The 17132-nt window shown below is 58.1% G+C and overlaps 1 protein-coding gene across 1 annotated transcript in view; it reads right to left on the bottom strand.

Annotated features, from left to right (window-relative positions):
- Nucleotides 1-17132, bottom strand: part of TCERG1L (transcription elongation regulator 1 like) — a 215433-nt gene that overhangs the window by 164093 nt on the left and 34208 nt on the right. The window contains exon 4 of the mRNA XM_077124440.1: nucleotides 13847-14026. Within this exon, the coding sequence (XP_076980555.1) occupies nucleotides 13847-14026 (180 nt within the window). The remainder of the gene's footprint in view (nucleotides 1-13846; nucleotides 14027-17132) is intronic.

Below are 17132 nucleotides of genomic sequence, written 5' to 3' on the forward strand. Positions count from 1 at the left end.
TCGCTCTGGGCTCAACTCCAGAGGAGAGGGTGCGGCCACCCTGCCACCAGGGCTCTCCAGGACAGTCACAGATCCGGGCCGGGCCCCCATCTTCCTTGGCTGGGGCCACCCCACATTACTCGTGGCACTTTCCTTAGATGGTGAGAACCGACTTAACCCGCTATGTGGATTTAGCCGTCCGTGGTGTCGGAGCAGATTTAATCCAGCAGTTAACTGGACAGCACTACAGTGACAGACCCATTATAATTCTCCTTCTAAAACAAGAGCCACTGGGTGGTGCGCTCCACTGCAAACTCCCCGGCCTGCCATGGGGCAGCACCCCAGCATCCCGATTCTGGGGCCTGTTAGATGCCATCTGGACATGCGGGGTGCTTGCTGATCCCCAAAAAGCAACAGCGGGGACCCTGCTCTCATCCTGTACACCAGCCTCACGTGCACACCCGTCCTCCAGCTTGTGGGTGCTGCTGTGGGAGGGACCCCTGTAATTATCCCATGGAGAGACGGCTGGCGACCTCGGGCTCCCCAGAGCTTTCCTGACAAAGGGCCTCCAGCCAGCAGGGCCAGGTTCACTGGCGGTTCCTGCCACATGTGGGCCACCTGCTCTGACCTGGCTGCAGATTGTTACATCCTATCCCAGCAGCTACCCACTGTCGCTGGTCAGGCTTCCAGCTTGCAGCCAAGACCCAATGTGGGGGAGGGGGGTGAGACTCGGGGCCAAGGGACCTCACCCCCACCCGTACACAGCTCCGAGGGGTTTTCCCAGCCAGGAGACTCCTGCACTCAGGGCTGCGGGACAGGCGCTCCGAGAGGCCCCCCACTCGGCCCAGGAAGTCCTCAGCCCAGTCCCAGTGATGGAGCAGGACCCTCCGAGTAGTCAGGCCAGATAGCAGAGAGGGGGAGGTGCTGGGTGCTGGGCGATGTACCCCAACCTAAGGCGAGTTCTGAATCTTAATCCGCCTTGCTGCAAGTGTGAACCCACTGTGAGGAGGGCCTCATGAGGATGCTACCATTAGTTAGAGAGTGGGCAAGGTGAGTGAGAGTGAGTTTTCATCCCTGTGACAGGGGCCTTATAAAGAGAGGAAGAGCAGGCAGTCAGAGGAGATGTGGAAGCCAGAGATGCCGTGGCAGGAGAAGCAGCAATCAGAAGGCTGCCAGCCCCAGCAGCCACCGGCTCTGGAGAAAGCTCGGTCTACCAGGCTTGATTTTGACCCTGGGGCCTCTGGAACCTTGAGAAAAAAGATTTCTGTTGCAAAACCAACCAGTGTGTGGCACAGACCACAGCAGCCCTGGGAGGCCAAGAGAGGAAAGGTGCCCCTTGGGACCCCACTTTGAGGACCCCACCTTGCAGGGCCCAGGGATGGGCTAGTGGGCAGCATCCTGGGGTGTGGATAAGGGGCCCGGGCCCAGGGCTCACGCTGCGCCCTCCAAACACGGTCTGTCTAACACGGCGGCGTGGAGCCTGCCCAGCACACCCACGTGCCTCGCCCAGACTGCAAGAAATGCCCACGGGGACCTTGGCGTCCATGCCAGCCGGGCTGGGGCAGGACAGCTGTCATAGTGGTCTGGACCAAAAGCCTCCAGGGGAGACCCAAAGCCGAGTGAAATAGAAAGCCACCGGATTCGACGGGACCCACGTGCCCTACGCTCACCACAGGACGGGGCGTGACTGGCGGGTCCGAAGCCGCGTAAACGCGTCATTCTAATCCTCAGCCCACATACGGGCAGTGCTGGCTGCACCCTCCCGCACAGCAGCACGTAGGAGCTGGGCGCACAGGGGCTGCACACACACTCTATTCTTTTGCAGCAGCTTTTATTGAGATATAACTCACATACCATAAAATTCACCCCCTTAAAGTGTACGGCTGAGTGATTTTTGGTGTATTCACTGGGTTTATATAACCAGTACCACCATCAGTTTTAAAACATTTTCATCAACCTTAAAAGAAACCCACACCCCCGAACCTTCACCCCCAGTTCAAGTAATGTCAATTCACTTCTGCTTCTCCAGAGTTCTCTATTCTGGGTTATTTCACAGAAATGGAATTCTGACCTGTGATCTCTAGTGTCTGGCTTTCTCTTAGCGTAACCTTTTCAAGGTGGCTCTGCATTGGGGCATCTTTCAGTGCTTTGTGGCTGTATAATACCCCATCAGAGAGACAACCCCATTCTATTTAACCATTCATTGGCTGATGGACACTCGGGCTGCTTCCACCTTTTGATTCTCATGGAGATTTCATTGTAAGAGTCATGTTCAAGGTTTTGTGCGGAGTGGATTCACTGGCTCATAGGTCAATTCCATCTTTGACCACTTCAGAAACTGCCGGACCCTTTTCCAAAGTGGTCTTTGCATTCTGCATTCTCACCAGCCATTTGTGGGCATTACAATGCCTCTACGTCTCCACCAGCACCTGTTGTCCTCTGACTTTTTGATTTGAGCCATCCTAGCAGGTAAGAAACGGAATTGCACTGTGGCTCGATCTGTATGTATCTCTGATGCTTAGTGTGGCTGAGCACCTTTCAAGGTGCTTGTTGTCCCTTTGCAAACCTTCTTTGGAGATATGCCTGTTCAGATTTCTTGCTAACTTTTAATTGGGTTGTTTTTCTCATGTATATACATTTACAAGTCTAAATGAATCTTTAACAAATTTCATAATTCTGCAACACATGAAAATGACAGCTACTATTCCTGCAAAATCTGAAGGTCTGTTTGGTAAGCACGGCTGACTCATTAGGCCGCCCACCTCTCATCAAAGCCACAGGCTCGCTTTGGAGACAAGGCATGTGCTCAAGGCCATGGAATGTGCCAGAGTCCCCGCCTCCCACTGCCTCTGCCATACCCTGACACCCAGTCACCCCACCCTGCACTCTACTCTGTGGGGCCACCACCTTTTCTTCTTTTTTATTCCCCCCAGTTCTCACCTTGAGGAGAATAAGTATACTACAAGTTGGAGTGCATTTGCTGTAGTTAAAAGGACACGAGCTTGCCGGCGGTCTGCTCAGTTTGACATGGTTTTTAAGCACCGAAGCAGAGAGGACACAGTCAGGGGTGCAGGAATCGGGGGTGGGGGTGGCCCAGGTGCAAACAAATGTGGAGGCAATGACAAAACATGAGGCCAGTGATTTCAGTGGAAGTTGCCCTGGTGAGCTCCGGCTGCCAGCGCAGCCGCGTGTGGCCCAAGGGAAGGGACTGTGGAGTGAGCCCCTGGCCCGCTCAGCAAAGGGGTGACAGGAGGGAGCACGGGGCGCCGAGAAGGGCAGCCAGGAGGGGTGGACTGACCAGGTGTTGCCCGGATGCAGGTCGGACTACAAATGCTTCAAGAGGGAGCCAGTCAGAGCTGATGAAAGGCCAGTTCAGAAAGGACAGAGAATTCAGTGTGGATTTGGAAAAGGACGTTATCAACGACCTTGATGAGAGCAATTTCAGTGGTGCGGACGGTTAAGGTCTGGTAGGACTGAGGCCAACCGAAATGGGAGAGAAATCAAAAGCAGCAGCAGAGACAACCTTTGCTTTGAGGAATTTTCCTTCAGAGAAACGGACTAATAGGTACAGGAAGGGCTGGGGAAGGCATGGGGACTCCCCTCCAGACCCCCTCTCGCCCCCAGGCCTCGGCACGCTGCACAGCAGCCCAGCGTCTGCCTCCCCACCCCACCTGCCCCTGCTGCGCCCCGGCCCCAGTGTCTCCCCCGGAGCCCCCAGCTGCCCTGCCAGGGGCTGCCCGTCGGCTACGACCGGGATGGGGGCTCTGGGGGACCCTGTGGGGGCGGCTCTGTGGGGGCTCCGTGGGGGCTCTGTGGGGGTTCTGTGGGGTCTTTGGGGGGGCTCTGTGGGTGCTCTGTGGGGTCTTTGGGGGGCTCTGTGGGGGTTCAGTGGGGTCTTTGGGGGGGCTCTGTGGGTGCTCTGTGGGGTCTTTGGGGGGCTCTGTGGGGTCTTTGGGGGGCTCTGTGGGGGCTCTGTGGGGGTGGGATCTCTCTCGGGGTGGGGGGCCTAAGCAGGCCTGAGCACCCCAACACACCTGCACCCCCACAGAGGTCAGCACAGAGGCACAAAGGTCAGCGCACGCGGCCCCCCTGGCTCAGGGCACGGTCCTGCCAGGAAAGGGCGCCCGTCCTTTCCGGTGGCTTCTCAGCCCTGTACCCAGAACCCAGCCATATGCTGGGCACCCAGATGTGCTCCAGAAAAGTGGGGTGGCTACTAGGCTACACACAGGAGCAGGGACAAGACAGGGAATCGGAGAAAAACTCCGATTTTCTCCACACAGGCCCCAGCTCGAGGACTAGGGCTGGGTTTGTGCCACAGACGAGCCCATGGTCCATGGCCGATATCAGCGGGGCGATTCTGCCCTCTTAGCAGAGTCAGCACCCTAATTTATAAAAAAAAAGAAGAAGAGAAAAAATAAAGCACGCCGTCTACGGTCCTTCTCAGATGCAGGCAGCTTTGGGCCTCAGGACCCCGGCATGAAGGAGACCGGTGGAGAGACTCGCCTTTCCAGGAAGAACACCTCTGGAGCCCTTTCCAGGCAAGAAGCAGACTTCTTTCTTTTGGAAACTATCGTAACTTCAGTTCTCTCTTGAAAGAACTTGGGCGTAAGTTTCACCCAATTTGTGCAAATTACTAAACCATGACATGCCTCCACTGCCAAGCCGTCAGCAATCCATTCACACTTCTGCTTGGCTGGGAGCTCGCACACTCCCTCGCACACTCGCACCCACAACGTTAGTGTTGGTTTAGAGTGAGCACGAAAGCAAGAGCTCTCCCCCTCCTTTTCCAATCAGGGCAGAAATGCAGACGCCACCAGCCTGGTAAAGAAAGAACCTGGAGAGAGAAACCCCTGCTGCACGCGCTGAGAATGACAAGCCCTCGCCCTGTCCCAGACGAAAAGGCGGAGCTCCAGGGGCGCAGCCAGCACACAGCCACCCACACACGCCGGGAGTCCCGCATGCAGACGTGCTCCCGGGGCCAATGCCATGTCCTTCCTGCGATAGGCTGCCGTGGAGGGGACGCCGGGTGAGTGGGAGTCCAGTGGGTGCAGGAAACATCACCTGACCCCCAGGAGGCCGGTGTGCCTCAGGTAGAGAGCGGACTAGACATAATGGGGGCCCCCGGACAGGCCCGATGTCAGGCCACCAGCACCTGGTCCCCAGGCAGAGGCGTGCACGCGCTCCTGTGCACAGGGACGAGGTCCCGGGCGTGGCCAGGAGACGTCCAAACGTGCCTGGGGGACACCTGCGCCACTGAAGGACTTGGGCTCTTCTCTTCTGAGGTCACTGCTAAGAGGAGACCTGACGCGCCACGTGTCGTGCAGACACAAAAGCAGAGCGTCCTATTCTAACCAGGATGCCTCACATGACCTCCGACGGCGTGGCGTGTCCCCTGGCTGTGGCATCCCCCGCTCAGTAACTACTCTCCTGGCACCTGCTCTGCAGACACTGGGCGCTGCAGGAACGCTGAGACGGATGGACAGAAGCACTGGGCAGGAGTGCACAAGAGTCCCTAAATAGAACCCCACTCAAGAGAAAAGGGGTGCCAAGAGTATGTACCTCCCAGGAGTGAAAGCAGCCACCACGCTGGACATGCCAGTCAGCCCATGGCCCATGAGATCCCCGAATTTTCTGTTCCGGGGGAGGGGAGTGCTGTACTGCATAAGTCTCAGGCCACTCTTCTCTTCCCTCTGGATTGCAGCAAGATGAGATAAAGGGCTACACCCCGACTCAGTCGAGGCCTCTCAGCACAGCTCCCCCAGTCCATGCGGCCTCGGGAAAGGGACAGTCTCCTGTACCTGAGGCTTGCACCTTCCACAGTGACCCCAAGATCAACCACTGGATAGTAGAGTGGACTGGCTCCCAATGCGTTCTAGCTGAAGTCATTTAACAATGCACAGTGTCGATGTGTGCTATGCGCTGATATTCTACTCGAAGGAGTCAGGGGAAAAAATGCACCACTGCAATGAAATTGTGGCCTAGTATCAGCTGTTTATCCAAAATATAAATATCCACCATGAAAACTTACAGCTGAAATGCAGGCCTCAAAGGAATGTCCAGAACACTGTGCATTGCCAAAGCCCACTAGACCCTTCAGCTGGAACAACGCCGCTTCAGTAGATGGAGGCCTCGTCCTGCACAAGGGGACACATTCGATGGTGGACTGAGCCTTGGTGGGTTTCAGCACAGCCATTTTTCATGCGGTATTTAGCTGCACCACTGAGCCGGCTTCGTAAGGGAGCAGGCAGATGTGTAAGCCCACCCTTTCCTTCCTCAGCCCGTGCAGCACGCAGCTCTCTCTCGGCAGGTTCCCAAGTGCTTACAGCCCAGTATCGCACGGAGTAGGGGAATCTGGGGCTGCTCCCTGGCTCTCACATCCTGGTGTCCACTTCAAGCCCCACTTCCACCAGTGCTCCTGGATGGCACAAGTCATGGAGAGTGGAAGGCCACTCGCATCCGTGGTTTGTCAGCACCCGGGGGCGCGCTCAGGCATTAGGCCGTTGCAGGGCTCCCTGCGAAACTGCAGGGCTGGGTGCCTCTTTCAGAGCACAGATTCCAGGCAAACGGAGTGGCATCAGCCCTCACGTCTTCATGGAAACAGCCCAGATTTTACCCTGGCCCATCCTCAGGCCTCTGGAGCCTGGCCTCGGTCCCTGACCGCTCGGTGGCTTTCTCCCCACCTCTGTGCTCGGGCCCCGTGCTTGTCCAGGCTGACAGTGAGTCCTGACTTCTCTGCCCCACTCTCCCTTTGCCCCATCTCTCCCTTGGCCTCAGAGCCCCAACTGTGCCCCCCACTGCAGGCCGCCCATGGCCCTGCACCCTCGGCTGCTCCAGTTGAGCAAACCCCATGGTTGCAGAGGTCCAGGCCCGCTCCGGGGTCTCCGCTGCCACTCGGCTCTCTCCAAAGTCCCCAGCGCTGGCCCAGCTCCTCCCAAGCCTGTACAGAGCGTGGGCCCTGTGAGACCTGCTCCCACCAGGCTCACGTGCGGCTCGTCCTCTCCCCGTCTCGGGTTTCACTGTGCTCCCAGCCGCCAGCACTGCCCCAAGTCTGGCCGCGGTCACGGAGGAGTCAGGGGAAAGGCGGATGCTACTCCATCGGGACTTCAACTCACAGCAGAAGATGTGTGCAATAAGACGTTCTCTCCACTTCCCGGATGACGTCGTTCTTCTGGCACTTTCCGGGAGCCCTAGAACAAATCCGTCAAGCCCTGAACCCACACTGGTGGACGGCTGGGCCAGAGGGGACATCCGCATCCCCGCACGCCTGTTCCAGGGGGACCTCGGTTCACAGCGCACCAGAGCTACTGGGGAGCAGCACTGCTGCCTGGGAGGGGCCGGTGGGAAGCATCTCCCAGGTGGCCTCTGAGAGCCAAACGTCAACACCCCCCCGAGGCCGGTGAGCATGGACAGTTCTTGTTCCTAAAACGACACCGTCCCCCCCCCCCCCCAGCATGGGCTGGCGTCTACACCGAGGGCCTGCTCCGGCCTCAGAAGATCCAAGCGGCCGGGCCCAGCAGCTCTCCAGTGGCTGCCCCCGAGCCAGCGTCTCCAGGCCACTTCGCCCTCCTACATCCTCAGGCAGATGTCACCCTGCGCCGCCTCTGACAGCCGCTGCCAGGGACGCGGTTGGGCCCAGGAAGGAGCCGCCGTCTTGCTGCAGAGAAACAGCTGGGGAGGCCCCCGCGGCCACGGCGACGCAGCGTGGCCCACAGGCAAGGCCGCCTGGCGATGGGGGCTCGGGGCTCCCCCGCCTGCCCCCGTCTGTGGAGCCACCTTTTTCCTCACACAGTGGCAGACCCCCGATTGGAGACCACCCGTGGGTTGGGGGACGTCGGTCACCCTGCAGGGGTGTGTGTGGCGCGGCCCCTCTGCCCGGCCTCTTTATCAGCCATTCCGGCACAGCAGGCGTCCGCCCCTTGAGGACACGTCCGGGCCGTGACTGGCCAGGAGCACAGCCGTCCGCTTCCCTTCCCTTCCGGGGGCCGCCCCGGTCCCCGCCCTGGGCCATTGAGTTCAGCGCAGTGGCTCTCAGCCCTGGACGTGAATTCTGGCCCACGGTGGGAAACTCAGGGCAGGGCAGGCGGGGGAAGAAAACGCAAGGCCCTGGGGAAGGAGAGCTGAGGTGCAGCCCCTGCCATGCCCTTCACAGCCGGGGACATGGCCGTCAGCCCCTCACCCTCCCTGGGCCCTTCACCCACCGTCAGCCCCCCACCCGCCTGGCTCTCTTCTCAGTGTGACATCCTGGCACTGGCAGGAGGGGCCCCAAGCCCTTTTCAGCTTGAGTCTTTTGGGCCCCAGGAAATCCACATGTCACAAGAATGGAGAGATTGAGGTGTGACAACCCCTTTGGCACCACAGAGCCTTGTTTTCTGCCTTTCCAAGTAGGGGTTCCAGTTAACGCCGCGTGACAAGCACTGCCCACGCCTGCCATCGTCTCTCCACATGGCAGTCACACGATGAGCACACTCAGAGAAGCTCCGCATCTCTTCACGGGGACAGAGACCCCTCCTCTTCAGGGGCCTCACTCAGCCAAGCAGCCCCCAAATACCCCAGAGGAGAAGCACCGCGGGGCAAAGCACCTGAGTGGGGCACTGCTGGCTGCCTCCATTCCACAAGGAGTAAGTGAGCACAGCTCCCCAAGTGCAACTCTGCAGAGAATGAGCCAGGGCAGGAGAGACTCAGAAGCGACAGCACCTGGAACGGCCCCGCCCGGAGGAGCTGACAATCCAGAGAAGAGGAAATAAGCCAGAAATAAATAAACACAAAAAGGATTCCAGGCAAGGATAAGTGCTGAGGAGTAAACGAGAGGTGGTGAGGAGTTGACTCTATGGCTGTGCTGGGATGTGTGGCCAGGGGCCGCCTCTCGGAGCTGAATGACAGGATGGGGGCAGCCAGGGCGGTGCTGGGCAGAGGGATGTCAAGGCCGATGAAGAGCCCTGCAAAGGCCCCGCGGCAGAAGGGAGCCTGATGTGATCGAGGCACAAGGGACGAATGTAAACTGACTGAGGAGCAGTATAGGGCAGGGGAGAGGGGTACGGAGCAGGGGAGAGGGTACAGGGCAGGGGAGAAGGTACAGGGCAGGGGAGAGGGGCACAGAGCAGGGGAGAGGGGTACAGGGCAGGGGAGAGGGTACAGGGGAGGGGAGAGGAGTACAGAGCAGGGGAGAGGGTACAGGGCAGGGGAGAGGGTACAGGGCAGGGGAGAGGGGCACAGGGCAGGGGAGAGGGGTACAGGGCAGGGGAGAGGGTATAGGGGAAGGGAGAGGAGTACAGGGCAGGGGAGAGGGTACAGGGCAGGGGAGGGGTACAGGGCAGGGGAGAGCACAGACTGGGCCTTGAAAGGAGGCTCCAGGGAGAGTGGTGGAGTGAGTGCTCAGCTCAGAGGAGCCACGGCGTGGGCTGCAGCAGGGGTGGCCAGAGCCTCTGCGGCTTGGCCTAAGCTCCTGCGTGGAGACCCCAGGCGGGGTGGGACGGAGGGACGCAGGGATGCAGGGACGCAAGGACACAGGGAGTCCATGCAGCAGCTCCCACACTGAGGCCGCTGGCTGGGCCAGAAGGTGGCAGAGGAGGCAGGAGGACGGGTGGAGTCAAGGCCGGCACGCTGATGGATTGGAAAAGGGGGATCACAGCTCCCACGCAGGCGACTTTACAAAGCACAGCATTTCCAGCAAAAGGAGAATCATGCAGAAAACGGGACTGCATTTTATGTGAAATTCAAAAACCTGAGTTATGTAACATTCAAGATAAAACACACATGGCAAGCATAATATACAAAGTAGCAAAGGAGTGATGAGCAGGATTCCTCTGGGGTAACTGGAGGTCAGGCTCGGGGTGGGGGCGGTGGGCTAGGGTCCTGGAAACATCTATTCCTCAAGCTCCAAGGGTGGTCCCTGGGCAGGTATTGTACTAGCATTCTTCTTACTTGACATAACGTAAATGTGATTTTGCATGCATGATGTATTTCCAATTTTTCCTTTCAGATAGAGTGAGTTGGAGCTAATGGGGAGAGCGCGCGCGCTGAGTCAAGAGCCAGGAGTTTGTCCGGGAGGGCAGCAGAGAGAAGGGCAGCACCCAGTAGAGCCCAAGGTCAAAGGGGGTCATTTCAAGATGGGCAATCTTAAAATTCCCAGAAATACTTTTGGATGCAACAATGGCTTACCAAGTAGAAAATTCTGCAGCTTGCATGCTCAAAATGTAACAACAGTGTGACTATTCACGGCTGGCATTCTTAACATGAGTTCACTTATTGTGGAGAACAAAATATACACACCTTTTAACTCAATAAGCTTTCTACTGGAGGCAGCTCAAACCTCCATTAGAGAAGTGTCTGCCTTTCTCATGGAAGTGGCTGGATGGCAGGCATTTGGCAGTGTAAGTAACTACATTGTGACAGTATTTTTTTCTCCCTGAAAACCTCGAAAATGTTACTATGTATTATGGCAATTCTGATTACGGTAGAGGAGGAAGCAAGCCTGAATCAAAAGGAAAAGGCTCCATCCCCAAGTGGCTGGGGGTGCCGTCAGGAGCCAGCGTCTGCACAGCCCGCTCAGGCGGCGAGCTGCAGCCACTGGGAAGCAGCACAATCCAACACGCCGTCCTCACTCGCTGCGCAGTTTGGCTGGCAAGTTGCTGATTTAAAAAAAAAAAAGTCGTTTCCCAGCTGTTCTGTGGCAGGACAAAATGTTAAATTTAAACCATTAAATAGTTCTGGAAGCAAAAGAACAGGTGGTAAATGGTTTCCAAGGCAGATGGTGCTTTTTAATATTTGTATTCAATAGTAATTTACTCTACAAGGGAGCAACACTTACTTACTCAGGTTTCACCTTCTTCACTGAAGGCTCGGGAGATGATGGGTGAAGGTTTAACCATAAATACCATCCTTCTTCAAAGAAGAATCACTTCACTTACTTTGCCCATTAGGGGCAGACACTAGGGTTTTGTCCCATGAGAATTCTCACAAATTTGGGTCCAGGCATGAGGTGTGAGCAGAATAGGTGCTGTGCGGCTGCGGTTTGGATGCTTCGATGCAGGAGTGCTCCAGAAAGGAACTTCTGTTCCCCAGGACAAATCCTCTCCCCCAACCTTTCAATCTCCCCTTGACAAATTTCATGAGCTCCTCTAAAATAACATGGCACTAGACACCTTTTACTTTCCCCCACAGTGTCCTCCTTTAGCCTGAGGCTCTCCGACTCCAAAGAAGAGGTGGAAGTGGGGCAAGCTGTGCTTACGTGAAACTGGCATGGAGATGTGAGCAGAGATGATCGCGCCCCTCGCCCTCCCTCAGCTGCCCTCCAGCCTGCCCAAGGCCCCTGCTCGGGCGCAGCATTCGGAAAGGGGAGCCCTACCTGGACACGGCTGGGTCACCTCCCGGCCAAGTCGCCTCTGCTTTGTCCTTCCCCCACCCAGGGCTTCTCAGGGACGCCCGGCTGACACTGCAGACTGGGCCGCTTTGTGGCGGTGCTGGCCTGGGCCCCGTGATATCTTTAGCAGCATCCTCAGCCGTCACGTGTTACAGCCCAGTCACCACCCCAAAAGGTGACAACCAAAGATGTCCGGAGACATTGGCACATGTCCCCTGGGGGCAAAATCGCCCCAGACTGGGAACAAGTCATCTGAGCTCTGCAGAGCTGGTGAGGTTACAGCGCTTCTACTACCACGCCAAGGGCCTAAGGAAAACAGCTTGGTGCATTCGTCTAAAATGGGAGTCATTACCTTCTGAATGAAAACAGGATTATTCATCTGTAGGTAATTAGAGGTCACACGCTTTCATAAAATCAATTGGAATACAGAGTAAACTCAACGGAAAACGGTGTTTTCTTAGTTGATGAAAGTCTGTTTTGCCGTCAAAAGACCTCTCTCCTCTGCTCCACTCCTCCCCCCACCCCCAGGAAGGATGCGGGGCTGTCCTAGGGCAGCTGGGCCCCTCGGCTGGCCCACCAGAGCACCGCGTCTTCAGCCCCATCGAGCCGGTGGTTTGGAAATGGTCCTGCGCTGGGAGAGGCCATCTCCCCATCCCGCGATCTCTCAAATGGGGTTTCCAAAAGCACCCAGTGCCATTTCTTAGAGCGTTACAGCCGAGACAGGGCCGGCCTCACTCCACTGCCTCCGGAAAACGTCAGGAGGAGAGGGCCAGGTCAGGGCCACTTAGCCGCCATCCCTCCTGAAGGCCTGCCCGCCTTCTCACCCTGGGGTGGGCTGCACCACCCTGAAACCACGGCTGGTCAAGGCGCTCTGAGGCCACCCACTGGCCTGCGGTCGGGGTCCAGGCCCAAGGCCCGCCTGCACCCCAGCTTCGACCTCGGCCTCCACTGCAGCGCAGGACCCCGAGGCTGACGGCGCTAAGGCAATCTCAGAAGGCACCCCTCCAGTAACGCCCCCTCCATCTTTCTGACACCCCATCTTGGCAGTTATCTAAATGATAGATAATGTTGATGCTAGTCTTTTTCTAACTGAGTGCACATTATGGCAAATTTCATTATAGAACCTTCTAAAATGCAAATACAGAGAGATGTCTAATTATTATGTCACTTTATAAATCATATAAAAGCCATGGAAAGTGAAGCCACCCCTGGGGTACACAGTTTTGGGTTATTTCTAAGATTAATTTTCTTGGGAAACAGCAAGTCACCCATAATAAATGTCGATGGACTGATGTTTCTAACCAAAATCCTGATATAGCTTTATATTATGCTCCACACAAGAGATAACCTGTGTGTTTTATTTTCCTGATCACACCCTAAATACATGTCCACCAACATGTAAAAGAGAAATAAAATTTTGTTCTTGAGAATATGGTGTTCTACAGACCAACCGATCCGTCACGCCGACACAGAAATACCGGAAGTCAGAGGCGCCGTGCTAAGACCACAGACGACTTACCAAAATCAAAGTTAATGAACCAAAAACAGTCCAAACACCAGGAAGCAGTGAGCCGAGGCTGCCTGCCTCCCTGCCATGAACAGGCTCCTGTTTCTGACTCTAACACGGAGAGGAAAACCTCCCCCATGCACCTCCAAGCAGGTTTCACTCCTCACATGAGCAACTAAAACTAAAACGCGCGTGCAGCTGACAGGCACTGAGGGCTCATCCCAAACCAATGCCAAAGGTGCCTTCCCCGTGTCTCTCTCCCATTAGGAAGGCAGCATAAGGGGCGCAGGAAGAGTTAGTAGAGGGCTGTGCAGCTGTCAGCACGCGGGACAGTGGCTGCAAGAACGCAGGGGCCTCCTGCGTCCCCGGGACCCCTCCCCTGCTGCACCCCGCACTTTTGCTCACCCCACCTGCCCTCCTGTCCCCAGGATGCTCTCCAAGCAAGCCAGCCACTCCGTGCATCGGCTGACAGCATGCAGGTGTCCCCACGGCCCCACCGTGTCGGGACCCCATACCAGGGCCTGGAGCTGTCCAGGCTGGCAGGCCCAGGGGGCACAGCCTTGTGAGAGCCACATCTGGGGGGCTTGGCTTGGTGTTCAGGTGCATGGCTGACCCAGAGCCTTGGTGTTCTCTAGTCAGCTGCCTTCGCTTTCTTCCATGCCCAAAGTAAGAACGTCACAAACCTCTGTGCCTCCCGTGTGATCAGTAACCTGCTGTGTTCCCGTAAGGGGAGAGAACCCCTGGCGCATCCCACACAGTTCCACCCTTGGTTCTAAGGCAGAAACTGCGCTGTTGCCTTCAGGCTCTGCCCGGTGGGACTGAGGTGCGTTTGCACAGTTTAAGAGGATTTGTGACCCCAGCCAGGGTCCCTCCATGGGGCTGGGACCAGGGGATGGGTCGCTGGCCAGGTCCTGAGAGCAGGGCTGCTGGCCGCTGCCTTGTTTGTACCTCAGTGGGTTCTGGAAGGAGCCCAGGGCCCGGAGACCCCTCTGCGCACTTACCTGACACGGGGACGGCCCGCAGCGGTATTTTGATGGGAGACAGGGTCAGCAGGTGGCACGGCTGCAGGCTGGGGGGCGCGGGGCCGTGTAGCCCTTCGGGGCCCATGGAGACCATGGTGGCGGCGGTGAAGGTGATGGCGGGACTGCTGCCAGGGGCCTTAAGGCTGCTGTGGGAACCACCTAGAGGAGAGAGAAGGCGAGGTCCACCTTTAGGACAGGGTCCGGCACCCCTGAGAGACGCGTGCGCCGCAGGAAGGGGCCGGCGTCACCCCCGCCGAGGCTGAGCCCGGCACAGACGCTGGGACGCGCTCCCTCCACCGGCCACCCCTTGGCCCACACTGCGCCCAGAGGGCAGGACACACCGCCAGAGCCCGGGCAGCACCGCTGGACGGACTGTGGAGGACGGGCAGGTCCCCGGGCGGGCCACTAGTCGAGGTCGCTGGGCCGAGAAGTGGCCGGGCGCAGGGTCCGGGGTGCGGGAGCTTCGCGGGGCCCCGGTGGGAGGCTGGCCTCCCAAGCGGCCACTTCCAGAGACCCCAAAGCCCGCGCAGGTCAGCCCAGCAGGTGCGCGTGGCTCTCAGACCCTGAACATTCTCCCGCCGCACCTGTCAACTCGTTTCATTTAATGGAAGGGTCACTGCCCCACATAGATGTGGTTTCTAAGGAACATTTCGTAGGTTCCATCTGCCATTGATGGCAGAAGCCCATCGGACCAGTTCCGAAAAGCACCCTGAGATAATCCCTGACCTTTGGTCCATGTCTCCCCTCGGCCGCTCACCCACACCCACCTCCCTGAGACAAAGGCTGGGGTGAGAGGCAAGGAGCAGCCTGCGGAGGGCACTCTGCCCGGGGACGTCCACGCACGGCTGAGCTGCCAGGACAGCCGGACCGCAGAGGACAGGCCACGCGGTGACACGTCGGCCAGCGGAGCAGGTCGCCGAACCCCAGGCAGCCGTGCACCGCGCGGTCACTCCAGCAGAATCTGGGCCTGCTGGGGGACGCGGGCCCGTCGAGCTGGGGCCCGGCAGGGGGGCGAGCACGACACTCTCCTTGGAGGGCGCCCCTCCGGGGGGCAGGCACAGGTGTTCACTGTTCCTGCTCATTTGGTTTGTTGCAAGTTCAGGGGTGCAATGGAGAGAAACACGGCCAGGCAGGGGGTCAGGCACTGCGAGGTCGGTTCCATTTTAAGTGGTCGGGGAAGGAGTCAGGGGGAAGGGGACAGACAGACGTGTGAAATCCTGAAGGAGACGAGGAAGGGGCCCTGCAGGCAGCCGGGGGAGGGGCCACGCAGCGGGGGCAGGGGCCGCGGGAGGAGGGGTCCACCTAGCCAGGGGAGGGTCCGCGCAGCCGACGGAAGGGTCTGCTCAGTGGGAGGAGGGGCAACAGGGGGAGGGTCTGCACAGGGGTGGAGGGTCCATATGCAGGGAGGGAGGGTCTGCACAGCTAAAGGAGGGTCTGTGCAGCCAGGGGAGGTTCTATGAAGCAGGAGCAGGAGGTGCAGATGTCCCAGGGCAGACGCCTGCTGGGGGGCTCCAGGGCGAGACGTCAGGAAGCTGAACATGGGGAGGGGCTGCATGTGAGGACAGGACATCTGGAGGCCCTGCAGGGAGGGGCTCAGGAGGGGCCCTGAGTGTCGCTTGAACAGGCCCACCTGGCTGCCCCTGGAGACCCAGGAGAAGGGCAGCGGTGGAGGCCTGGAGCCAGGAGAGGACAGGGGTGGAGGCCTGGAGACAGGAGAGGGGCAGGGGTGGAGGCCTGGAGACAGGAGAGGGCAGGGGTGGAGGCCTGGAGACAGGCGCCGGCCGTGGCGGTTGGGACAGAGGAGCAGGCGAGGGGCAGTGCGGCCTGCGCCAGGCCAGGGTCCAGGGCTAGGGCAGGTTCATGGTGGACCCTGCAGACCCCAGGGACAGTCTGAGCCTTAAGAAAGACGTCCAGCGGCGGTCAGAGACCCAGAGGCGGAAAGGCAGCAAGTGCTGTGGTTTCAGATGCGGAGAAACCACAAAAGGAAGTTTTCCCAGCGAGTGCATGGGGCAGACGTCCTTCTTTCCATCTGTCTTTCTGTATTTTTCAAATTCCTTATGATGGGTGTACACAGATTTAAAGCCAGGATACACAAGCACTGTTCAAAATGTGTTGTCTTATTAATACAGGCACATCATAGAAAATGTATAAAATCGGGATAAGGAAGATAGGGAAATGTCCCTCTAGCTCCCCGATCGATGCTCTTTATTACGTTGATGGCCAGTCGTGTTTGCACAGCACGCGTTACACACATCAGCCCGGTCATGAGAAGTTACAAAATAAACCCGCCCTTGTCATGAAACGGCCAGAAGTGGAAATCTTCATCCTAGCCTAATATTCTGGGGAAATTCAATTGACCACCCCTGCCATAAAAGGCTCTGCCTGCTATGAATATATGGCAGATGTTGCTTATGTCTAATGGCCATGACATAAACAACCGTGTGCTGAAAGGAAAAGGTTGATTTCCGTATCTGTCCCGCAGGGTGTGAGGTCTCCTGGGGCGGGCATGGGGTTTGACGAGGTAATTCTGCACGGGCCTCCTAAAGCCCTTTCCCACTGCTTCTTACTAAATGCACCTTCTCTCCGCCAGGGTCTCCGCATTTGTGTTTTTCATGGGGATTTTCACTGGGATTTGACCCTACTCCGTGTGCCTCTCAGACACGACCAAGCCAGAATCCCTGCTGGAAAGTATTGGGGCGGCTGGGGAGGGTCCGAAGACCCTCCTGGGAAGGTTCCAAATCCCAGGCGCCCCCAGAAGCTCCAGAGGGGTGGAGGCAGGGGGGTGCAGCAATGCAGAGCCACTCCGGCCACTTGCAGCTGTCCCCCAGCTCCAGAGACTGCTGGGCAGGTGCCGCCACCCCGCCCAGCCCCCCAGCACCCTCTGGGCGCCGAGCACTGCACGCACCAGCCCGAGCGCTGCATTCTGCCCTACAGCGGGGCTGGCCCAGGGCTGGCTCAGGGCTGTGATCTCCCCGTGAGCCTTGGGGACCCTGGTGGCCAGTACTGGGCCTGGGACCTCTGCCACCCTGAGGCTCCCAGGAGGGGAAGGGGCCCCAAAGAACCACCTGCAGGAAGAAAGGCCCTAACTTCCACATGCTGACTGCCTGTAACCCCAAACAAGGGAGGAACCATGCTGCTGTGTCACGCGCTGGAGAGCCCCGTTCCCCACACGGGACTCTGCCCCGCAGCCCTGCCCCCTTCCTGCCCCACATGGTGGGGTGTCGTCAGGCGGCTTAGCACATGAAAACAGTCAAGAGGGAGGTGG

This window comes from Tamandua tetradactyla, chromosome 13 (assembly GCF_023851605.1).
Source record: "Tamandua tetradactyla isolate mTamTet1 chromosome 13, mTamTet1.pri, whole genome shotgun sequence".
Lineage (NCBI taxonomy): Eukaryota > Metazoa > Chordata > Mammalia > Pilosa > Myrmecophagidae > Tamandua > Tamandua tetradactyla.